This window comes from Aspergillus aculeatus (assembly GCF_001890905.1).
Source record: "Aspergillus aculeatus ATCC 16872 unplaced genomic scaffold ASPACscaffold_9, whole genome shotgun sequence".
Lineage (NCBI taxonomy): Eukaryota > Fungi > Ascomycota > Eurotiomycetes > Eurotiales > Aspergillaceae > Aspergillus > Aspergillus aculeatus.
In genome coordinates, this window is record NW_017962984.1 from 1236062 (window position 1) to 1259501 (window position 23440).

Below are 23440 nucleotides of genomic sequence, written 5' to 3' on the forward strand. Positions count from 1 at the left end.
AATAGAACTAGCTAGCCCTGGAGAAGGAAGGGAGGGGGGGACGTGGGGACAAGTCCGACTGGTGCGTAGTCGGAAGATAACGCGAGGTGATTCAAACTTGTAATAGCCATTGATAACGAATGATGGGCCAGACATAATAATCCCGATGACATAACGATATGGGTTGGTCGACATGAGATGCAATCCCGTCTCCATGTGTTGTCGGTGGGTGTGCATTATTCGAATCGTGGTTGTCCCTGACACTCAATTCCGCCTTCATCATCAAACCTGGACATCCGCCCCCCTTTCTTCTCCCCCGGAAACATCACGAACGACGATGTCAGAAAGAAAAGAAGGTGATGAAGAATGAGTGCCAGACAGGCGGAATCATTGGTATGGGACCATTGTTCATCAAACTTGCCCATGATGATGTCAATCTAATTTCATCGGAGGGGGGGCATGATAAGTGGGAGATGAGCATCATCATCGTCGAAGGTAGAGCTCACGGACCGTAAATTGTTTGGGCGGTTTTGGCTGTTTTGGCCCTGCATGGCCGGAATTGGTATCGTCTGAGTTCTTGGAACCGCCCCCCCTTGCGTTCCCCGTTTGGCTTCAGCTCGTGGTCCCCCAAGATCGGGTAGGACGGCCCTGAGCGAGTGCAGTCACTGCAGTGTATGGTGCCGTGGTATTTAGAGTGCCGTCCAGAAATGGAAGAGGGAGGAGGAGGTATTTCCAGCTGAAGCGTGGTTACAGTAGTATGAGTACTCCGTGGTTTGGGTGTATACGTAGTAAGAAGCCCCTCGGGGCATTTCCTGTAGCTGCTCTGGCTGACTCGGGTTGTTTGTTTTGTATGTTTCTTGTTCCTGTCTCTCTCTACGCAGTACTCCGTAGACACACACATACTCTCTCTGTATGTCTTTGTCCTTCACTTTCATCCCCTGCTGCAAGGGAACGACAGGACTATGGAGCCCTTCTTGTCCCGATGTCATGATGCCTGCACAAAAGCGCATAGGGAGAGAGGGATGTACATTATGTCTAATTATTACATTCAAGGGTGAATGCCAATCATAACGCTGATTTCGGTTGATGCTATACACCGTAGTCTAGCAAGTAGTAAGCTCCTAGGAGATAGCGTTTCGATGAGATGATAATTATTACCATCATCAAATGTGTGCGGTTTCCCCTCTAGTCCTTTACTGGTGACGGACGGACTGAGGAGGACTAGAGAGAGACGAGAGAGAAAATCGCGCATAGTAAAAGAGAAACATACGCAGAGACAGTAGTAGAGATGGGAACAGCAAAGACAAGACAAGCCAACAAGAAAGAGAGGGAAAATTAACGAGGGCCACACTGGAGTACTACTACGACTACACTATGTATGTACTGTACAGAACGAACAACCCGCACGCGGCAAGAAGGGCTGGCTGGCTGCGCTGAAGGTGGTTCCTGTCGGTACAGCCCGTACCCGTACGGAATTTCCTTTTTTCTTGTGTGTGTTGAGTGTGCCAGCCCAGTGTGCGTTGTTCTGTCCACGCACCCTAGCCCAATGGGAAGCATAGCCTACTACGACGCCCGCGTCTGTACCTGCGAGGCCGACCTTGGCCCGCAGAACCGTTCAGTACGGCAGTATTATTACCATATGCATACCAGATGACCCCAGCCAAAAGTATGGGGAGCGCGGGAAGGCAAGACTCTCGGATGGTATTGGGACGGTAAGCCCGAGAAGAGTTTACTATTCACCTATCCCCTCGGACTTCACGTAAGCTGGGATGAAGCGATAGGAACAGTGGGAGGGTGGAGGCAAACTCGGCACAGGTATGCCGGTCACGGGGGGGAAGAGAGAGATAGAGTGCGTGCGTGAGAGATAATAGACGACGGGCGTAAAAGGTCAGAGTTTTTGTTTCTATCGCCCAGGACTAGACTCGAAGGGGCAAACTTGATTCCCCACTGGTACTGGCAATTGGTACTGGGGAAAGTGAAGAAGAAGAAGGTTAGAGAGGGCAATGGAAGAGAAGGGTACTACTGGTACTGGTACTGGTACTGGTACTGACTGACTGGGTAGGCAAATTTGTCGAAGAATTGACCTCGGTCGGCATTCAACTTCCTACCGATGCGTGCCGTTAAGCGTGGAAAGTGAGTGAGTGTGAGGCGAAATTGGAGACCCAGTTGGGAAAAACCTTACCTTACCAGGGACAGCGAACTTTCGATCAACTCAGTAGTACTCGTAGTAGTGGTCTTAGTGGCTACTGTTCCCGGCCAAGAACTAGAACCAAGAAGGCTAAAATCAAAAGGGTAAAGAAAAATTAAAATGAAAGGCGAAAGTGAGAGAAAAAATAAAATAACAAAAAAAAAACTAAACTTACTTAGTACAAAAACGGAACCGGGAAAATAATCGACAAAATTTAGAAAAATCTAGGAAGGCAAAGGCAAAATTCGACCCAAAAAAAAGAAACAAAAAAAAAAGTGGGCTTACGCACAGGGAAGGTCGCCCGCCCGTTGGAGCTTAGAGAACAAGACGTGTTTGTCCTGGTCCCGTGCAATCGCAAACCCACCCTCCCCCAGAATATTAAAGAGTACATTCTCCCTCCCTTCCATCCCCCTCTCTTCTCTTTCTCCTCTATAGGATCATCCGACTCTTGCCATCCCTGTCATTCCTCGTTTGCATCTGCTCATATCGTTGGGTCCCTAGGCTGTGTGAGCCGAGAAGCAACAATGGCGGAGCGGAGAATCTCCTATGCTCCCGACGTGGAGAATGGTGACCATTCTCGCAATCACGAAGGTGGTGAAGGTCTTGAGGAATATGCTGCTTTGAACCGTTACATCTCGACTGCCCAGGGCAAGCGCCGTGGTTCGACTTCCAGCGCTGGTGCTCTCAGCACCGGCAAGGACAAGAAGAAGGGCTTCTCTCTCTTCGGCAAGAAGACCGATGGTGCTGAAGATGGCTTCGTCTGCCCCGATGACTGGCTCGAGACCGACATGCGCGCCGGTCTGCGCTCCAGCGACATCGATGCTCGTCGCAAGAGAACTGGTTGGAACGAGTTGACCACCGAGAAGACCAACTTCTTCGTCCAGTTCATTGGTTACTTCCGTGGTCCTATTCTTTATGGTGAGTCGCTCATCGATTCCGTTCGCTGACGTTTCAACGGCCTCAAAAACTAATTCGCGCCTGCGTCATAGTTATGGAACTTGCTGTCTTGCTCGCTGCCGGTCTTCGTGACTGGATCGATCTTGGTGTCATTATTGGTATTCTTATGCTTAACGCTGTTGTCGGTTGGTACCAGGAGAAGCAGGCCGCCGATGTCGTCGCTTCGCTCAAGGGTGATATCGCTATGAAGGCTGTTGTTATCCGTGATGGACAGGAGCAGGAAATCCTTGCCCGTGAACTGGTTGCTGGTGATATTGTACGGTCCCCCCCTCAGTCTCCAATCATCGTGTGAGTTGCAAACTAATTTGGTTCGAATCTATAGGTCGTCGTTGAGGAGGGTACTATCGTCCCTGCTGATATCCGTCTTATCTGCGACTACTCCAAGCCCGAGAACTTCGAGACCTACAAGGAGTACCTCGCCACCGTTGGCGATGACACTCTTAAGGAGAAGGAGGACGAGGACGACGAGGATGGTGGCATCGAGGCTCGTGCCGGTGTCTCCCTCATCGCCGTTGACCAGTCCGCCATCACTGGTGAGTCTCTGGCCGTCGACAAGTACATGGCCGACACCTGCTACTACACCACTGGTTGCAAGCGTGGAAAGGCCTACGCCATCGTCACCGCTACCGCCAAGCAGTCTTTCGTCGGTAAGACTGCTGCCCTCGTCCAGGGTGCTAAGGACCAGGGTCACTTCAAGGCTGTCATGGACAACATCGGTACCTCCCTCCTGGTTCTCGTCATGTTCTGGATTCTCGCTGCCTGGATCGGTGGTTTCTACCGTCACCTCAAGATCGCTACTCCCGAGAACTCTGACAACAACCTTCTCCACTACACCCTGATTCTCCTGATCATCGGTGTTCCCGTCGGTCTCCCCGTCGTCACTACCACTACCCTCGCTGTCGGTGCTGCCTACCTGGCCGAGCAGAAGGCTATCGTCCAGAAGCTCACTGCCATCGAGTCCCTTGCTGGTGTCGACATCCTTTGCTCTGACAAGACTGGTACCCTTACTGCCAACCAGCTTTCCATCCGCGAGCCCTACGTCAACGAGGGTGTTGATGTTAACTGGATGATGGCTGTCGCTGCTATCGCCTCCAACCACAACATCAAGAACTTGGACCCCATTGACAAGGTCACTATCCTGACCCTCCGCCGTTACCCCAAGGCTCGTGAGATTCTCGCCCGCAACTGGGTTACCGAGAAGTACACTCCCTTCGACCCCGTCTCCAAGCGCATTACCACCATCTGTACCTGCGACGGTGTCCGCTACGTCTGCGCCAAGGGTGCTCCCAAGGCCATCCTTGCCATGTCTCAGTGCTCCGAGGATGAGGCTGATAAGTTCCGTGAGAAGGCCGCTGAGTTCGCTCGCCGTGGTTTCCGTTCCCTTGGTGTTGCCGTCCAGAAGGAGGGTGAGCCCTGGCAATTGCTCGGCATGTACCCCATGTTCGACCCCCCTCGTGAGGATACTGCCCACACCATCGCTGAGGCCCAGCACCTTGGTCTGTCCGTTAAGATGTTGACTGGTGATGCTCTTGCTATCGCCAAGGAAACCTGCAAGATGCTTGCCCTGAGCACCAAGGTCTACGATTCCGAGAAGCTGATCCACGGTGGTCTTGCTGGCTCTGCTCAGCACGATCTTGTCGAGAAGGCTGATGGTTTCGCTGAGGTCTTCCCCGAGCACAAGTACCAGGTCGTCGAGATGCTCCAGCAGCGTGGTCACTTGACTGCCATGACTGGTGACGGTGTTAACGATGCTCCTTCCCTCAAGAAGGCTGACTGTGGTATCGCTGTCGAGGGATCCACCGAAGCTGCCCAGGCTGCTGCTGATATTGTCTTCCTTGCCCCCGGTCTCAGCACCATTGTCGATGCTATCAAGCTTGCCCGTCAGATCTTCCAGCGTATGAAGGCTTACATTCAGTACCGTATTGCTCTCTGTCTCCACCTTGAGATCTACCTCGTTACGTCCATGATCATCATTGAGGAGACCATGCGTGCCGATCTTATTGTCTTCATTGCCCTGTTCGCTGATTTGGCTACCATCGCCGTCGCCTACGACAACGCTCACTTTGAGCAGCGCCCCGTCGAGTGGCAGTTGCCCAAGATCTGGGTTATCTCCGTTGTTCTTGGTATCTTGCTCGCTGCCGCCACCTGGATCATCCGTGCCTCCCTCTTCCTTGACAACGGTGGTATCATCCAGAACTTCGGTTCTCCCCAGGAGATCCTCTTCCTTGAGGTTGCCCTTACTGAGAACTGGCTTATCTTCGTCACTCGTGGTGGTAAGACCTGGCCCTCGTGGCAGCTGGTTGGTGCCATCTTCGTTGTCGATGTGCTCGCCACCCTCTTCTGTGTCTTCGGCTGGCTCTCCGGCGATTTCGAGCAGACCCACCCCCACGACAGCGCCGACTTCTCCGTCAACGGCGACGTCGACATTGTTACCGTCGTTGTCATCTGGGCCTACTCCATTGGTGTTACCGTCATCATTGCCGTCGTCTACTACCTCCTTACCATTGTCCCCTGGTTGGACAACCTTGGCCGCAAGAACCGCTCCCGCGCCGACACCCAGATTGAGAACCTGCTTGGCCACCTCTCCAAGCTCGCCATTGAGCACGAGCAGGACTCGCACGGCAAGTCCCGCTTCGTCCTGGGCACTCGCGCCGAGGTTGAGGAGGAGGACTAAACGCTTGATTGCGTTTCATAATACCATCCCCGCTGGCTCACACTTGCTACGCATACATGCATGAGCTGGAACCCTACTCCTCCGGCTTGCTCATTTTACCCCGTATTATAGTACTTTTTTTTTTCTTATTACCTGTTGTCTCTTTTATTAGAGCCAATTTCTCTTCTATTTTACATGTATGTATGTCATTAATAGTGGTAAATTTAGTCAATCAAGGGTCACCTATTCAATACTTCTTTTTCTTTTTTTCTTTTGTGGTTTTGAACTTCCAGAATTTCCTCTACTCTCCGTCTTCTCTACTCTCCGTCTTCTCCGCACAACAACCATCGAAGAAAAAACTTTTCCGACCTAAATTGCCGATCGTCTCAACCGAGCCAAGAGCTCTTCCTTCCCTTGCCCACTTCTACCCGGCCGTTAACTCGGAGCTTCACCGGTTGCGCTTAATTGTTCCAGCCAAGAAGCGTCCATTCGGCCCGGTGGAGCAATTTCCACCAGGGGCAAATTTCACAATTATTGTGGTCAACAAGCTGCTTCACTACGGGTTTACGGTTACTCGGGTCGAGTCCCGGTTTCAGGGTTTCATTCAGCCAAGCCCGTCTTTTCTCTTCCTTTCGTTTTACCTGATGTGTGTGAGTTTGTGTGAACTTCCTACATCACGAAACATGCAAACCTTGAGTATTGATTCTATGAAACGTGGCTGCAAAGTAAACGCCCCCCAAGGTACCCAAAAAACTTATGGCTTGGAATGTGATGTGTATGGTTAGATCCAGGCAAAGGGTTCTTACTGTACGTAGACTGATCTTTTGTTGTGGTAGGAGAGGTATCCTACATCTTGAAGTTGGAACCCCACCCCTGTCCTGATGGGTTTGTTCCTGAGGTGGATGTGGATTACCTAGTAGCTTTGCAGTCGTCGTGAATGGCTGTAGCTTGTATGTATCTTTCCAGCAAGCAAGCTTAGAAGGAGGGGGGAAAGGGAGGGAGGGGAGGATTGGTATATGGCTCTACGTGTAGTATAGGGCTCTGTTCTCTACAGATGATCAGATCCTGACAGTCCAGTGGGAGTGCTGTTTTGGAAACAGTGGTGTACAACCTACCTTTTGAAGTTGGAACTCCGAGTTAGGTATCATGTGATCGATGCCTCTCTCCTCTGTCCATTCAACCTGTCTGACTTTGACCAAGTCAGTCACTCCCCTTCGATTGATGGAGATCTATGCAACATAACGGTGCAGGGTCTCTCAAAGACAGCTTCAGAATCAGCATACAATCCATGCGAATAACGACTGCAACTGACGATGACCACAGATCCCGGTGCTTGCTTCTGTGCAGAGTGTCGATGATATCCAGTGTTGGGGTGAGTGGGGGGACAAACCTCAAAAGAGCAGCGTGTGTGTGCGCACTATGATCACGCGTGATGAAACTCACTACTAATTGGTCATCAACCACCATGGAGAATCTGCTTCCTCCGCCGGTTCTCATAGGAAAGTTGGGATAGCTACGATTGTCTTTCGATCCAGCTAACCTTGCTAGATATGCCATTTAATATGTGCGACCTGTCCGACAAGCTCGAAGAACGTTAGAGGATACTACAAACTTAACGCAAATCAATTCAAGACGAAAGACACCCCTGATAATCTATCTCCCTCCATCCCCGTTCATCAACGGAGCGGGATACCGCGGCCCATACGCCGCACTCTCCAACCGCTCCATCTCAATGGTATTCCGTCTCTCCGTCTCACGACTGGGCAAGATTCCTGCGTGCTCGACCCTGTCCGCACAGACTCCGCCTTTCCATCCACCATGCTACCCTGGAGACTCTTCTCATGACCAACCGCGGCAGCAGCAGCAGCAGCAACCCGACACCTCCGATGCGTCGCGACGATGGCCGTCCCCGCCCCGACGACCCACCACGAGAACAAGACGGGCAACGCGGTGCGCAACTGATTCTCGCACCCGTCGCTCCAGATCTGCACGAGCACCTGGTACAGCTCGTGCGCGGGGAGGGCGTACGCCCACCGGAAGAAGCCCGGTTGCATCTCGAAGGGGCTGACCGTGCTGGCGACGTTGAGGACCGCCCAGGTCAGGATGCAGAAGGGCATGAACTGCATGGGCACGTAGGTGGTCAGCACGTCCACGATCTGGAAGTTGATGTGCATGTACAGCCAGACGGCCATCCAGCAGAGCACGAACTGGCCGGCCGAGACGGCCCACGACTCGCGGAAGGCCCAGATGTAGCCGACCATGCACAGGGCGCCCACGAAGGTATAGCATCCGGAGATGCACAGCCGCAGCAGGCCGTTGGCGCGCGGCGTCAGCCGCGTGAACAGCTGGAACTGCGCCGACAGCCCGTTCAGCGCCATCATGAAGAAGAATTGCTGGATGATCGGCATGATGATCGAGACGGTGTTGTACAGGACCCGCCCGCCTTGCGCGGTGGCTTTGATGTTGTGTTCCGTGGCGGTGATGGGGTCGAGGAAGGCGGTTAGTGCGGTTGAGGTTGATGCTGATGAGGCGAGGAGGGTTTGGAGGACGTTGGACGCGTTGCGCGCGTAGTACGTCGACCGCGTCGCTTCGATCAGCGTGAGGAGGTTGGAGTAGATGGCGCTTTGCGCGAACGCTGGGTACCGTGCTCCGTTCCAGACGTAGGTCAGCGCGGTGGATGCGGTGGTGTTGCTGCTGCTGCCGCTGTCTGCGTCCCCAGACAGTGATGCTGCCAGCCGCGCGGTGGCCCCCGCGTTGGTGTAGATGGCCCCCCAGTAGTCCCCGTGGCAGACGGCGTTGTGCACATCATGACTAGATGAAAAGTCCTCAGTGGATGCCTGGTGTAAAGTAGGGAAGGTCGCGCCCTGCAGGGCTCCGTATGCGTCGAGGACGGATTGGCCGATGATGTCCCCGTCGAAATCGACGTACAGGAGCTTCAATTGATGGATTCGTTCGCTGTCTCGATACTGCGTCCCGTACAGGTAGGACATATTGCCCAGGAAGAGAAGCTGTAGAAGCAGAAAGCTCATCCCCACTGCTCCAAGGAAGCTCTTCCAGTGCTGTCTCCAGTCATCCTGGTGAGAGGACCGCGCCGGCGGAGTGCTCATGTTCGTATCTTCAGGTTGCAGGCTGTCCAGCCTTCAGCACCAAGCTGTTCCTTGCTAGGTTCAAAGCACAGGAGCTCTTCACGCTGAGAGATCATGGGCACTATTTATTCCATTTCAGCCAAGCTCGTTAGGGGGGCGACCCTGATGGCTATAGTTCGGTTTCGGGAGGCGGAGACCCACCGATACCCGATGACTAAGCGGAAAGGCCGTTGCAGAGACCGAGCAGGCAAAGTCAGAGCCTCAACCTTAACCTTTTTATAGATGCAGATCAGCCTGTGATTGGAAGGAAAGTCCCAAGGAGCGGGCAGCCTATTCCCTGATCTAGTCCGGTATAATGAGCGAGATCCCGGGAAAATATCGTGGACCCCTATCTACAGGAGTGTTTTGGCACTGTTAAGTCAATGCGGAGCGGTGGCAGACTAACCCAGCTACCAGGCAGGTCTCACCGCTTTCTGCTTCGAAAGGAGCTATGAAAGAGACCAAATGTTTCCTGTTCGTTCCAACACGCAGACTGTAAGATACCTGGCAGTGGTGCAGTATCATCGCTTTGAGCGGCATAACACTCAAGCTGAGACCTCGCAACGCCGATGTCGATTTTCATGAGGAACAGCGAGGAACAGCCCCGGAGAAGTCAAATGGAGCACTCACAAGTCGTGGCACTCATACGCCAACATCAGGAGGATAATAAAACTTCTGAGAGGGGAACAGGTCCTGATGAAGGAAGGTTAAGCCATATCTATACTGGCGCTGGAACACAAATGATCGCATCAGATAGTCTTCTTATTCATCGAACTCTTATATACATCATAAGGGCAATAACACATGGAATCTTTAGCTGTGACTAAAATTCTTGTCTAGGTCTAATGCTCTCCAACGGGTATAAGCTGTGTGGTGGCAACATCAAAGCAAGAAAAGGTTGGGGCAATATGCTATCCAAGATGTGCGTCAGGTGATCTGTGGCAGGCCTCACGGTTGAGGATTGCTCGGGCAACCTCCAACAGGCGTGTCGACTAGATGGGTATGTCGAGGATAAGATCCTCCATGCTAAGTTCCTGCTGGACATGACGAGGCGATGCTGATTTGCACCGTGTCATAGTCGGGACGGCATGCGTCGGGTTCCCGGCACCGGGAAAAGTCACTGCCGATTCACTGACTGGTATGGGTTGGATATGCGACAAAAACGGAGGATGTGTGTATAGTGTGTCAGTATGGGGAGCGAGAAGGGTAGGTGGAAGGCTGAACAACTGTCCGACTTTACAGACCAGTCTTGCCCAAAAGGCTGGCCAGCTGGTCGACATCCTTGTCTTCTTTTTGGGCGACCTTCTCGTTCTCAGCGAGATCGGTGTCCTTGAGAAGCTTCTCGGCCTTCTCCTCTTCTTCCTCCTCCTCCTCTTCTTCTTCCTCTTCGCTCTCCTCCTCCTCAAGCTCGTCCAGCTCGTCAACGCCCCACATCTCCTCAGGGTCCTCATCGGAGCCGTGCTCTTCCTTGCGAGCCTCAAGGATCTCGCGCAGCTCGGTCACATTGTCATCATCCTCCATGAAGATGTTACCATTCAGCTCGATACGGCGCAGAGCGGGGAGACCAGACTTGGTCGCAAAGAGAAACTGCTTGACACCCTCGGCCGTGATTTCGTTGTACTGAAGACGCAACGTCTGCACCTTCTCGTTCTTACCCTCAGCCAGGGCCTGGGCAACCTTGACACCACCACGGCCCGAGAGCAAGCAGTCGCTGACACCCAGCTCGCGAAGAGAGGCCCAGTTGCCCAGAACACCGGCCAGAGCGGTCGAACCCATAACGGTGAAAGTGTTGTCCTGGAGATCGACGACCTCCAGAGCCTTACAGTGGCTAAGGCCCTCCTTCAGCAGCAAAGAGATACCTTCTTGGCGGATACCGTTCTGGGTCATCTTCACGGAGCGCATGCCGGCAGCGTGCACCTCGTAGGCACGTGCCCAGGCAGCCATACTGCCGTTCTCCAGGCGGTTCCGACCGCAGACAATGCTCTCCAGGAGAGACACTTCCTTGCCAGCCTTGCGAGCCTCCTCCTTGCGCTCAGCGAGTTCAGTGAGGGCCTTGGCGATGTTGGAGCCGGCCTCGGGGCCCATGCCGTTGTTGTTCAGGATCAGGTGGCGGAGGGGCACGTGGCGGGCGAGGAAGTCGACGAGGGGCTTCTGAGTGTTGGCACCGAAGGCATTGTCGGACAGGTTAACGGTGTGGAGGGTGGAGATCTCAAGAAGGGCGTTCAGGAGGAAGGTCAGAGCGTCGGGGATCTCGCTCAGCAGACGCGAGGTGAAGATGTCGGCCAGCTCGGCGACCTCGAGGCTCTTTTGGGTAGACAGCACGGCGGCGAGGCGCTCGCAGGCGGGGACCCCCAAAGTGTTTCCTCCAAAGCGGATCTCAGTGTAGTCGGTGCTCTCCAACAAGGGCTTGATATGAGTCTCAATGTCCTCAGCGGTGTCTAGCTTGAGGCCTTTGCCCTCAAGCGAAAAGACCTTAGGAGGGGCCATGGCGGGGTAAATTAAATTTCAGGGGGGGGAAGGGGTTTGAAAAAAGGTCAACAGTCGAAGTATGGATGGAAAGGATCGTCAGAAAGACAGACGTAAGGAAGCGCAAGATCACTGTCCAAAACAGTAACTAAGAAAGTTTAAGAGAAAAAAAGGAGGAATGAATGTGATGAAAGTTGTTGTGGTGTGTGTGGTGTGGGAGGATAATGAAATTGAAGGAGAAGAAGGGGAAAGAACAAAAGAATGCAGAATGCAGTGAGTGCAGTGTGATGATGCGCCCGCCCGCCCGCCGCCGCCGCCTTTTTCCCCCTGCTTCCCTGACAACCGGCTCGTTGCCCGCAAACTTTCCCCGATCGCCGCTCCGGCAAGTCCTACCGACCAACAACGCCATTCCGGACCATCGCATCATCTTCTTCAACTATCACATTAATCAGCAGTTCTCGGTCTGCTCAATGAGCTAGTTAACCTCATCCTTGCCAATTGTCCGACTACCCACTCACTCACTCTTTGCTCCATTGCATTCTTTCAATCCCTCCTCAATTCAGTCGCTCATTCTGCGCCCATAGATCCAGAACCTTCATCCTTCAGTATGTCCTGGTTGTTCGGTTCCTCCAAGCGTAAGTCAATTCCCGCGATTATCCGCAGTCCTTCAATCTTCAATCTTCAATCTTCAATCTTCAATCTTCCCTTTTCTACAGCTCCTCACCCATACATAACATACAATTGAAACTAACAAAGACCTCCGTTTGCGCAAAAACAGCCGAGAGCGCTCCCGCCGCCGCAGCTCCCACAGAATCCGCCCCGGCAGAGAAGCCCAAGGTCAGTCGCAGCGTCCGCTCTATCGAAAAACCACCGCACCTTTCTCCTCGAATGCAGACCAAAACCGAGAATCTAACCCCCACAAACAGCCCTGCTGCGTCTGCAAGACCGAAAAGACCGCCCGCGACGACTGCATGCTCTTCTCCAAGACCGACGATCCTACCCAGGAATGCAAGTCGATGATTGATCAGTACAAGGCCTGCATGGCCGGGTATGGATTCAAGGTCTAGAACCCCGCCGTGGCTGTTGCTCAGGGAGTGGGTTCTGCTGGCATGTTTCTGGGTTGGGGAGAACTTCCTCAACTCAGCGATTGTATAACAAATGGGTTGTTTTAATTGTTTTTTTTTTTTTTTTTTTTTTTGGTACAGTACAGTGCAGTACATAGAAGAAGAAAGAGCGCATGCAACATATCCTGGAGTTTGGGTTGTGGGAGGCTTTTTTTTCTCCGAGGGGTTTTGATTTGCTATGGTCTTGTATATTAGATCGATTTTGTTTTCTTTGTTCGAATGTTTTTCTTTGGGCGGTAGTTTTATTATCATCTCCCCTTTTGCAGTACATGTTTTGTTGTGGTTGTGCTAGTGACTTGTGAAGGTTGTAATGTCTGCCTTGAAAGAGTAGCAAGTGAAATCAAATCATTGCTCTTTGTTTGGTGTACATACAATAAGTGGCATGGACGATGTTTAGTGTCACAGAGCCATGCACATGGCAAGCCCACGGAAATGAAACTGGGGTATCACTATAGAATGACAAATGGTATATGGAAGGCACCGCCTCTATGGGTCGACCTTAGATCACTGATTCTTCTTCTGAGTCTCCTCCGCTACCTTCTGGTCAATCTTCCGGCACTGCTGGATCAACTTCCACACACACCATAGATAGGCCAGTCCAAAACCGCCGGCTCCGATGAGCACGTTCAGTACCACCCACAGGTCGGGTTTGTCCGAGGGAGGAGGCACGAAAGCTTCCACGACATGCCATGCGATCATGGCAAGGTAGAAGCAGATGTGCACTAGTTTGGTGAGCACATGAGGCTCCGCACTGTCCTCGGATGAATCCCGGCTACGATAGGCCTCGAGCGAGGTTGGCGGCAGGCCCATCAGATAGGCCCAGAGCAGGGTCATGACGAAATAGGGCACGCGGAGCTCGTCGCGCTTGAGCAGAGGGTACATGGTCCACGTGCCGAGAATGTTGGCCCATCCAACCCACGCCCGCGTTTCCTTGCTGAGACCCCCGTCTCCAGCCAGGAGCAGTGTCATCGGGAGCAAGGGAAGCAGCACGCTCTTCTCATGCACCTGGAAGGAGAACAAGAAGAAGCCCCAGGCAACACTTGAGAGTGCGGGGAGCAGAAGTGATGCGCGCGGATGGCGGAAGATAAGGATGCAGGGGATCAAGATCGAACCCAAGGTGGCGCCAAGGGACATGCGCTGAAGGAGACTGGCTTCAAAACGATGAAGCTTGTAGAACGTATGGACAGCGCACCAAGCATTTGCGACCTTGTCCTCGAACAGACCCCGGGCAAACGGGAACACACGATGAATGATCTGCGTTAATTGGAAAGCGACTGCGTAGAGCACGGAATGCTTATCGAGATCGATCGGGAGCTGCTGCAGAAGAGGAGGCTGCGGAGCCGAAGCCAGGATCTCTCGTGCCTCTGCACCGATCGCGCCGATCACCAAGGGGCCGAAGAGAACCGCAAATGCCACGAGTGTTACAAGCGCAATGCAAAGAAGGCGGAGAATTCGGATTTTCGGGAAAATGCACACGCCCAAGAGGAAGGCGAACAAGACGGGGGCATAATACAGGGCCATTTGCTTGAAGCCGAGGGCGCCCACGAAGAAGATGCAAGCCCAGAGCATGCGTCCCGCCAGGATGGCATCCAAGCTCGCAACGACGAGCCCCAGCATCACCGTGTTGTACTGGAAATGACCATGGTCGATGAGAATAGTCGCAGGTTGAAGTAGAATTGCGACAAGCGCAATCGAAGCAGACCAGACAGGCACATTCTGCATCCGAGTGTAGCGGCGCAGGAAGTTGACCACGGCCGGGATGAAGACAAGATACTCGGAAGCCACTACCGTACCGCGCATGAAGACCTTCAAAAGAGGATCTTCAAGCCCGCGAGACTTATCAAGAGCGAACCAGCTCGGGTCAATGGCAGTTCCACTATATAAAGTTAGTCACAGAGAAGGTGATTTTGAACCTCCAGCCACTTACATTTTCCCCAGGAGCCAGCTGTGATATGCCGTCAGAGGAGGATAGTCCAGTCCCCAGTATTGTAGGTCATACAGATACCACTTTGCCATGGGCAAATGAGTGGTAATTTCCATCCAATGTCGCTGTGCCTCGAAGTCACCGTGCATCGGGGGGACCTGGAAGCCTTGTCGCCATTAGTCTTCGGGATTAATGTGTTTGAGACGCTCATGCGACGTACCAGAATACCCCCATAGACCAACTGCCCAACGGAATAGGCCGACAGCCATCAGAACAAGAGGGAGAACAAGCCATTGAGAAACACCTGCCCGAGCGGACCACAGGAATGAAACCAGAGGAAAGGCCGGAGACGACTTGCCGCCTGACTCGGCAATGAGAGAGTCGTTGGACCCCGTGTATGACGAGGGGAACTTTCTCTTCTTCCGCGGGCGATAAGAGGATGGAGGAGCCATTGCCGCGATCTTAGACGAGAGTGAGTCTATAAGTATACCATTGACCCGATGCAATCCGTCTGTGTTGGAATGCAAGTGCAATGACGGTGCACGCAGAGAGGGAAGAACAAGGCCAGGAGTAGGTAGAACTGCAGTAGTCGGGATGGTACGTGGTACAGACGGGAGTGGACCAGGTCCGGGGAATGACACTCTGTTGCTTCAACAAGGGCGGTGGGCGGATCTAGGAATTACCTCCGTACTCAGTAGGTACTGTAGCTCGCTACCTTGGCAATTTTACAGAGACGGTAGGAAACTGGCTTGTTTTTGATTCAAACCACCAGAAGCTGTCAATTTCCATGAAGCTGAGCAGACTGATTGAGCTCTTTTTGTAATATTGCAAGGGATCACCAAATCACCAATTATCTTGTATCTTGTATCCCTTTGTTGTCTGTGTCTGACAAGGGCCGAGGCCAACAGGCGCTGGAGCAAGGCGCGCTTAGTCAGCGATGCATGCGGTGTGGCTGGTGGGTCCGAGTACCTCGACTAAGACCAGGAGCGCAGGCGGTAGCCCCTGTTGATTTTTTCTGCCTGTCTCCAGTTTTGCGACTAGTCGAATTTTTTTTCCCCCGGCCGCCTTATCGGAGCTCCCAGCAGTAGAAATTTTCTTCTTTTTCTTCTCCTCCCCCCTTCACTCTTCATCCTCTCACTTCTCTTCATCCCTTTTATCATTATCTTCATTCCTCTTTTGAGATTCAAACAACCGTTTGACTCTCCTCCTTTTACTTCTTGACTGACTCAGCTGTATCTTACTAGGTACACCGTAACAGACACCCTGTGGGCTTTTTACCTTGAGGGCTGTGGGTTGTAACATACTACGTTCTATTCTGTGGGATCTGTTGGATACTTCCGTGGGTTTCATATCATAGACAGTAGCGTTTCTCCTGTCTTACTCGTGTGGGCTTGAACACTGTCAGTTGTGGGTTACCTGTGGGTATTTGCGAAAGCAATCAGTGGGCTGTTCTTATCTCAAATCGGGTGATTTGTGGGACTCAAGAAAATTTTGCCGCACAAGAAGTTTCTTTGTGATCATTTTTATCTGGTATGTCTCCACCTGGGCTCTCATATATCGACCCATCCGCCTTCCTCACCTCTTCCCACTAACCAACCATTCTTTCTATCTCCAGATTCAAAATGTCTAAGACCAAGTCCGTTTCCAAGAAGGGTGAGAAGCCCGTTGACAAGGCCTTGAGCAAGGTCAAGGATGCCGGTGTGAGCAAGGCTGCTCAGTCCCCCAAGTCCAAGAGCAAGCAGATTGCCAAGGCTGTTGTGACCAAGGAGAAGAAGTCTTCCAAGAAGAAGAAGGAGCCTACTCCCTCTGAGTCTTCCGACTCCGAGTCCGACAGCGATGAGGAGATGGACTCCGACTCTAGCTCTAGCAGCGAGAGTGAGGATGAGAAGCCCGCTAAGAAGGAGACCAAGAAGGCTGCTAAGAAGGTCGAGTCCGAGTCCGACTCTGACTCTGACAGCGATGAGGACATGAAGGATGCCTCCAGCAGCGAGAGCGAGAGCGAGAGCGAGGATGAGAAGCCTGCCAAGAAGGAGACCAAGAAGGTTGCTAAGAAGGAGGAGTCCAGCGACTCTGAGTCTTCCGAGTCTGAGGATTCTGACTCCGAGTCCGAGTCCGAGAAGGAGGCCCCTAAGAAGGCCGAGAAGAAGGTTGAGTCCGAGTCTGACTCTGACTCTTCCTCTTCCGAGGACGAGGCCCCCAAGAAGGCCACCAAGGAGTCCAGCGACAGCGACAGCGACTCTGACTCCGAGTCTGAGGACGAGAAGAAGGCTGAGAAGGTTCGCATCACCCATCAATCGATCTTGACAAGCATCTCATGCTAACGTTACGTAGGAGTCTTCCGACTCTGATTCTTCCGATTCCGACTCCTCCGACTCTGAGTCCGAGGAGAGCGACGAGTCTCCCAAGGAGTCCAAGAAGCGCAAGGCTGAGGACGAGAGCGCCGCTACCCCCAAGAAGACCAAGGTCGAGGAGCCCGCCGAGGGTGCCTCTGCCAACCTCTTCGTCGGCAACCTGTCCTGGAACGTCGATGAGGAGTGGCTCCAGCGCGAGTTCGAGGGCTTCGGTGAGCTTTCTGGCTGCCGCATCATGACTGAGCGTGAGACTGGCCGCTCTCGCGGGTAAGCATCCCATTCCACCTTTGGTATTTGGGTCTTCGCTAATCATGTAATCTAGTTTCGGTTACGTTGAGTTCACCAACGCTGCTGATGCTGCTAAGGCCTACGAGGCCAAGAAGGGCGCTGAGATTGATGGCCGTACCATCAACCTCGACTATGCCACCGGCCGTCCCGCCAACAACCAGGGTGCTCCCCGCGACCGTGCCGAGAACCGTGCCCGCAACTTCGGCGACCAGGCCAGCCCTGAGAGCGACACCCTGTTCATCGGTAACCTTCCCTTCAGTGCCAGCGAGGACTCCGTTGGTGAGCTCTTCGGCGCTTCGGGTACCATTGTCGGCATCCGTCTGCCCACTGACCCTGAGTCTGGCCGCCCCAAGGGCTTCGGCTACGTTCAGTTCTCTTCCGTTGATGAGGCTCGCACGGCCTACAACGAGCTCAACGGAGCCGAGCTTGAGGGTCGTCCCGTCCGTCTGGACTACAGCACTCCCCGTCAGAACAACAACGGCGGTGGCCGTGGTGGTGGTCGTGGCGGCTTCAGTGGCCGCGGCGGCGGTGGTGGCTTCGGTGGCCGTGGCGGCGGTGGCCGTGGTGGTGGTCGCGGTGGCCGTGGCGGTGGCCGTGGCGGTTTCGGCGGTCGCGGTGGTGGTGCCGGTGGCTTCAACAAGGGCAAGGGCTCTATCCCCGAGTACAAGGGAACTAAGGTTACCTTCTAAGTGCCTGCGTAGGTGTATCTTTGTCAAGCCTTGACCGGTATTGTCTGGGTTTTCTTTTTTTTTTTCCTTTTCTTTTCACGGAGGATGTTTTAAAAGTTCTTGCTGCATTTCCTTACTTTTTCAGGATAACCCCCTCGGTAACATAGTTTGTGTGATATCTAGGATAGAACAATTTAATGAATGGCCATGACCAAAATGAATCCTTGTTGCTCAATTCTTCCAGTTGTTGTTTGTTTGCTACGAAATCCACTTTGCCGTGTTGTACCGTGGTTGCGCATGAGGGTGGTCTTTGTCTGATAGAGAGCTGGTAGGCGGCAGGGAGGGAACCCCTCCGAGGTCGGCTTTGTCTCCGTCGCGCGACCTTGAACTGTCCAACTGCAGCAAGCTTCGATTGCACCACCACTCGGTTGTTGCCAACTCTTCTGGCTGGCCGGGCTGCATCGTGGATCAGGCAGATCTGCTGCAATGATGGGCCTATCAAAGCGGGCCAGTCACGGTGCGCGGTCGGATGATCAATCACAGTATGCGGCCTCGTGTTCCCCTCCCCGCCCCTCCAGGCTCCATTCTCCATTCTTCATATCCCAGTACTTCCAGTTGTAGTGCTGATGCTGACTGACTGTTTGCGAAGGTTGAATGGGTTGACTATTTGGCTGTTTTCCTCCTCCTCCTCCCTCCCTCCCTCTCTTTACTCACTCTCCTTTCCTTCCCTTCCCATGCTTGTTTGCAATTCCTCTCCTCGTTCCTCTTCATTCACAGACTTGCGCAAGTCGTGTGTTTCTTCTCGTCATTCTTATTTCTTGTCTTTTTGATTCCTTGCAACCTGTGTCACGGGTGATCGTTGGAGTGTCTAGTCCCACATTTGATAAGATCAACTCTATATCAACCACTCCACCCACTCCATCACTCCCTCCCTCCATCCATTCAATCCATTCACTCCCTCCATCCACTACTTACTCATACGGTGCTGCATTAACCCCGCGCTTTGGGACTGACCGCTCCCTCTCATCGCTGTCCATCACTGGTCGGTCCGCCTGCCGTCCCCGTGGCCTGAGGATCACCCGTGGATCTCGCTTCCAGTCCTTCCATCCCTCCATCCCATCCCAACATCCCTCTCCTCTTTCTCCTCTTCCCTCCTGTTAAATCATCATTTCCTTAGTTCTTCTTCTCAACGTCTCACTCTTTCTTTCTCTTCCTTTTTCCTTTCCTTATCTCTCACATCCTCCCCTCCTTCCTCCTTTTCTTTTTTATTCCTCCATATATCATTCACCTTGCCTCTGGCAGCCAGTCTGGACCTTGTCTGGTTCCTCGCTACTGCCTCTCCTTTTCTCCCTATTACATCTTCCATCATGCAACCAAATCACTATGACTTGCTGGGTCAGGTGCAACATGAAGACCCTCGATTAACCGGTCGACTGACGCGAGACCTTCATCAGTCGGCGCGCGATCATCTACTTCCTCATCAGTCACGTTCTCCCGCTGCCCGCGACCCCACGAGATCAGAAGGTACGTCATCGCCTCACAGCCTCCCCAGATATCTACTCTGCCCCTGCATACTCGGCAAAGACCTTGGTATCCCTATGTTCAACTTCAGTTTGCGCCACTTAGATGTATATTCAGTATTATCATTATCATGTACTCACTTCGTTACTATATAGATTCCTGGATCGAGGTCTCGTCTCAGCCGTCATCCTCATCCCTCTCCTCCGCAGGCACCAACGACGATATCATCACAACCGGTCTCCGTGTCCAGCAGCAAGATCCCGGTCGGTATCATCGAAGTCGACGACGACGGCTACAACAACTTGCAGCCATCACCACAGCTCAAGTAGACTACTCATCCCGCGAACACAGTAGCAGTCAAGATGAATATGAGGAAAGCGAGAGTGAATCCGATCAAGTGCTCAGCAGCTCTGAAGATATGACTCGCCCACCCGAGAGACCGCACCCATCTCTGGTACCCACAGGCCCATCCCCACTGCCATCCGATGTCCCTACAGATGAGGATGACGACGATAACTCCACCGCGCTAGGCATGCGCATCAGCTCATCTCCATTTGTTCCTCAGCCAAATGTCTTTTCTCATCCGCCGGCATCCCAGGACCCGTCATGGACCAGACCTATGGAAAGGCGGCACCAGGCGGAACCCAGTGAGGTGTCGAATTCCAGTCGACGGACAGCCATCAGAGCCCGGCGGGATTCACAAGCCAGCACCCGCTCTGTGCGCAGGTCATCCAACCAGCACAGTCCATACAACATGATCTCTCCATCCCACCACGCCGATCACGATGCTGCTCTCCGGGCCAGTCTTTCCACATTACTTTCCTGCGCTGCGGCCGCTCGAGGCCTCCCCAAGTCAGATACGCAGCCAGTCCAGCCAGGTCCCTCGCGAGCGCCGGCGCCGTCATCTTTCCGCCTGGTATCGGAATCGGTTGCGATGGGGGATATTTGCGAGGAAGAAATGGCAGGGGCAAATCCCACCGCAACAGCAGCAGCCCGGTCCCCTCGCTCAGGACTATCTCCTCTGCCATACTCTCCGCGGAGCGTTCCGCAAGCACCCCCACGAGCCAAAAGACGGTCAAGTCCATCCAAGGAGCGAAGTCATTCAGCCAAGAAGACTCGGCGAGGTAGCACCGTGGAAACCGTTCCCACAGCTAGCCCGACGGTCATGACCTGGGTGATCAGTGCGGGGGTTGTCGTGCTGTTCTCCGCCATCAGCTTCTCAGCGGGTTACGTACTGGGCCGCGAAGTTGGCCGACTTGAAGCTACCACTGGAATTGGAGCAATGGGCGACGGATCAGGAGGTAGAGTAGCCACCGGCTGCGGTCAAGAAGCAGTCAAGGGCAGTCTGAAACGACTCCGCTGGGGAACAGGAACTTCCGCCTCAGGCATCATTGCATGATTTACACGTGCATATTGGAAAATCTGAATATATGCTTCATGACGATGACGGGCGATGGTAATATTTGGTTAATGGACGGTGGAATGCACACTTTTGTTTTTCTCTGTCCCCCTTGGGTCTGATTCTCATCTCATCACGGTCTATATGTTGGAATGTACGGGTACGAGAGAAAAAGTTGCCCCAAGTTGAAATTCAGGTGTGGATGTTGTGATGACTTGAGGAGTTTTGGGTGTTATCGGATATCTTTCTACTGTTTATACCCCCCGCAAATTCCCTCTCTTGGATAATAACATGACTTATTATATGACTGAACTATTGAACAAAGATAAAAGAGGAAGGACGAAAAGATGCTAGATGGAAGAAGATAACCCAGCTATCCGGCCATCGATAAGAGTAAGAAAGATCAGTTCCATATCCAGCCACGCTGAAGCTTCACCGTTCTTGACAACTATACAACCAGAAAGAGAAGTAAGAATATATGAGAACACGGACACAGAACTCCAAATCGATCATCCGAACACCTAAGCTGGTTGAAAAACTGATAAAAAAACCATGATATACACTCTAATTTACGTATCGACTCCGGTCAAAAGAGATCCTCCCGCCTCCGAAACTGCGCCACCGGCCCTTCCACCGCCGCAACCACCCACCCCATCATCTCATACTCAGAATCCGTCTTGCCGTGATTCGGAGAGGAAGTCGAAGCCGCCGGCGCCGCCGCTAACCGAACATCATACCGCCAGAGCAGCCGCGCCACGGCGAGATGGAGCTCCGTGTAGGCCAGGCGCCAGCCGACGCAGGAGCGGGTCCCGTAGCTGAAGGGGCAGAAGGCCTGATAGGCCTGGGTTTGTTTGGTGGTTGTCGCGGCGGATGTTCCCTGCTGCTGCTGTTCCTCTGCGGTTGAAGGACCAGAAGCCGTCGGAGACCTGCTGCTGCTGCTGCTGTAGGAGGGATCCAACCACCGCTCCGGCCGGAACTCATCCGGACGGTCGAAGTAGGCCTCGTTGCGGTGGAGGGTGTAGATCGGGGCGCCGACGATGGTGCCGGCGGGAATGAAGTCGCCGTCGATGTAGATGCCGCCGGGGCAGACGGCGCGCGGGGGCGCGTTGGGCACGGAGGGGGCGAGGCGCATGGCTTCGTTGACGCAGGCGTGCAGGTACGGGCTGGTGGTCGGGGAGGCGGAGTCGAAGTTGATGCTGGTCTCGGTGGGGAAGGTCGAGCGGATTTCCGTGATTAGTGGCCCTAAAATGGTGAGGTGGTGCAGGAGGTAGTGGATTGTTGCGCTGAGGGCGTTGGAGGTCGTGTCGGAGCCTTTGGGTTCGGGTCAGATTGGGTTGCTTTCTGGGGTTATGGGGGATTCGGGGGCAATGATGAGGGGTTAGGTAGGGCTTTGGGATGGGGTGTTGCTGTACCTGCTACCAGTAGAAGCATGGATTCAACCCAGAGGTCTTTCTGAGTGAAGTTCCGGCCGGTTTTCGGATCCGTCGCGTTCAGCATCACGCTGAAGATGTCCTTCTCGATGTTCTTGTTGCCCAGTTTGGCGCGGGCTTCGCCGCGTTCGCGGATCCAGCTGCCCGCACGGAGGATGTCTTTGTACTGAGAGGCGAGGAGGAAGTGGTCGAGCTTGAGTTGGATGAATCTGGGCTGGATGAGGCTCTTTTTGTGCGAAGAGCGATTAGTATTCCTTCTTCGTTGCTTGTTTGTCGTTGCTGCTACTCACCATCATGCCCCGTTGGCTGATCTTGCGGAATACAGACGGAAACCATCGCATGTCTTCCACCTGCAACAGGTTGAGATCCTCCCCGTAGCAGAGGTCGGCAATGATGTCGAAGGTCATCCAGGTGCACGCCTGCGCGACATCCTTGGGCGGACCCCATCCCCGCGAGGCCTCTGAATCCGAACCCAGCAGCGAAACAAAGTCCGTGACATTGTCCAGGATGCGCTCCTCCATCTGCTTCAAGTTCTGCTCGGAAAATACCTGGGCCATGATCCGTCGCTTGAAGCCGTGCAGCCCCTTGTCTATGGCAACTAAGCTATTCGGACAGCGACGACTGAGACCCAGCGCAGCATATCCGTCTGTCTTGCGAACGTTGGCCCGGACACCATAGATTTCAGTCATAGCCGTGGCCGAGTTGAAGCTGAGGGTTGAAGGCCCATAGCGGACGACCTTCCCTGTGCAAAAGTCAGCTTTCGGCCAGGCACGTCAGGCAAACGGGCTCACCATATCTTGCATGCCATTGTTGTACTTGTATGTGTAGATCGCCTCGCCAGGCATAATATAGCACATACCAGTCTGTCAAGATAGCTAATCGGGGACCGGGGTATCTGGATAGAGGATGGAGGAAGAGCCGATAGAATGCCAAAGCACAACCCTGAGCTGGTTAGCTTGTGTTTGTTGAGCTGCGGCGGGCTTGAAAGTGACGCACGTAGACAAGAAATGCGACAGTTGCAGCTGCAAATAGATGTAAGCTCATTCTGAATCTGTCTCTCTGGTTCTCTTGGCTGCTGAATGTCCGTTTGTTCAGTCCTAGGTCGATGGCGGTGCGGACAAACTAATATTCTACAACGGCGGTACTTCACGAGAAGAGAACTGGCTGATCCCCTCGCATTGACATAATGACGGTGCAGGACATGATGCAGTCGACATGGCGTTTTTGGTGACCCGTGTATGTGGGTTCGGCCAGATATATCGAGTCAGTGTGGAAGGCCCTTGTCTTCCATCGCTGCAATGATCTGCGTGGGAGGGAGGTTCGAGATCCGCCGAAGAGCCCCACGCATAAGATCCGGTTCTTTCACT

General features: G+C 53.4%; 8 protein-coding genes across 8 annotated transcripts; 4 read left to right on the forward strand and 4 right to left on the reverse strand.

Moving 5' to 3' along the window:
* Window positions 1–2526: 2526 nt before the first annotated feature.
* On the forward strand, window positions 2527–5864 carry ASPACDRAFT_1857000 (uncharacterized protein). Its single transcript, XM_020197514.1, has 3 exons — window positions 2527–3085; window positions 3157–3380; window positions 3447–5864. Exons 1-3 carry the CDS (start codon window positions 2692–2694, stop codon window positions 5796–5798), a joined length of 2970 nt encoding a protein of 989 aa, XP_020055781.1. The 5' UTR covers window positions 2527–2691; the 3' UTR covers window positions 5799–5864.
* Window positions 5865–6970: 1106 nt separating this feature from the next.
* On the reverse strand, window positions 6971–8942 carry ASPACDRAFT_120869 (SNG1 family protein). Its single transcript, XM_020196382.1, has one exon. It carries the CDS (start codon window positions 8882–8884, stop codon window positions 7454–7456), a length of 1431 nt encoding a protein of 476 aa, XP_020055782.1. The 5' UTR covers window positions 8885–8942; the 3' UTR covers window positions 6971–7453.
* Window positions 8943–9642: 700 nt separating this feature from the next.
* ASPACDRAFT_1870688 (GTPase-activating protein RNA1) lies at window positions 9643–11675 on the reverse strand. Its single transcript, XM_020197957.1, has one exon. It carries the CDS (start codon window positions 11387–11389, stop codon window positions 10139–10141), a length of 1251 nt encoding a protein of 416 aa, XP_020055783.1. The 5' UTR covers window positions 11390–11675; the 3' UTR covers window positions 9643–10138.
* Window positions 11676–11933: 258 nt separating this feature from the next.
* Window positions 11934–12537, forward strand: ASPACDRAFT_79351 (copper metallochaperone COX17). The gene is made up of 3 exons (XM_020205381.1): window positions 11934–12003; window positions 12147–12205; window positions 12295–12537. The coding sequence occupies exons 1-3, from the start codon at window positions 11976–11978 to the stop codon at window positions 12433–12435; spliced, it is 228 nt and encodes a 75-aa protein (XP_020055784.1). The 5' UTR covers window positions 11934–11975; the 3' UTR covers window positions 12436–12537.
* Window positions 12538–12568: 31 nt separating this feature from the next.
* Window positions 12569–14967, reverse strand: ASPACDRAFT_79352 (dolichyl-P-Glc:Man(9)GlcNAc(2)-PP-dolichol alpha-1,3-glucosyltransferase ALG6). Its single transcript, XM_020205382.1, has 3 exons — window positions 14637–14967; window positions 14420–14582; window positions 12569–14368 (listed from the first exon to the last, which is right to left on the reverse strand). Exons 1-3 carry the CDS (start codon window positions 14866–14868, stop codon window positions 12997–12999), a joined length of 1767 nt encoding a protein of 588 aa, XP_020055785.1. The 5' UTR covers window positions 14869–14967; the 3' UTR covers window positions 12569–12996.
* Window positions 14968–16038: 1071 nt separating this feature from the next.
* Window positions 16039–17744, forward strand: ASPACDRAFT_52797 (putative nucleolin protein Nsr1; the record flags this gene model as incomplete). Its single annotated transcript, XM_020202659.1, has 3 exons — window positions 16039–16692; window positions 16748–17034; window positions 17090–17744. The coding sequence occupies 3 exons, from the start codon at window positions 16039–16041 to the stop codon at window positions 17742–17744; spliced, it is 1596 nt and encodes a 531-aa protein (XP_020055786.1).
* Window positions 17745–19090: 1346 nt separating this feature from the next.
* Window positions 19091–20643, forward strand: ASPACDRAFT_44111 (uncharacterized protein; the record flags this gene model as incomplete). The annotated part of the gene is made up of 2 exons (XM_020201375.1): window positions 19091–19247; window positions 19400–20643. The coding sequence occupies 2 exons, from the start codon at window positions 19091–19093 to the stop codon at window positions 20641–20643; spliced, it is 1401 nt and encodes a 466-aa protein (XP_020055787.1).
* A 586-nt stretch (window positions 20644–21229) lies between these two features.
* Window positions 21230–22918, reverse strand: ASPACDRAFT_44112 (cytochrome P450; the record flags this gene model as incomplete). The annotated part of the gene is made up of 4 exons (XM_020201376.1): window positions 21230–21954; window positions 22056–22299; window positions 22364–22810; window positions 22865–22918. 4 exons carry the CDS (start codon window positions 22916–22918, stop codon window positions 21230–21232), a joined length of 1470 nt encoding a protein of 489 aa, XP_020055788.1.
* Between the last annotated feature and the right edge of the window lie 522 nt (window positions 22919–23440).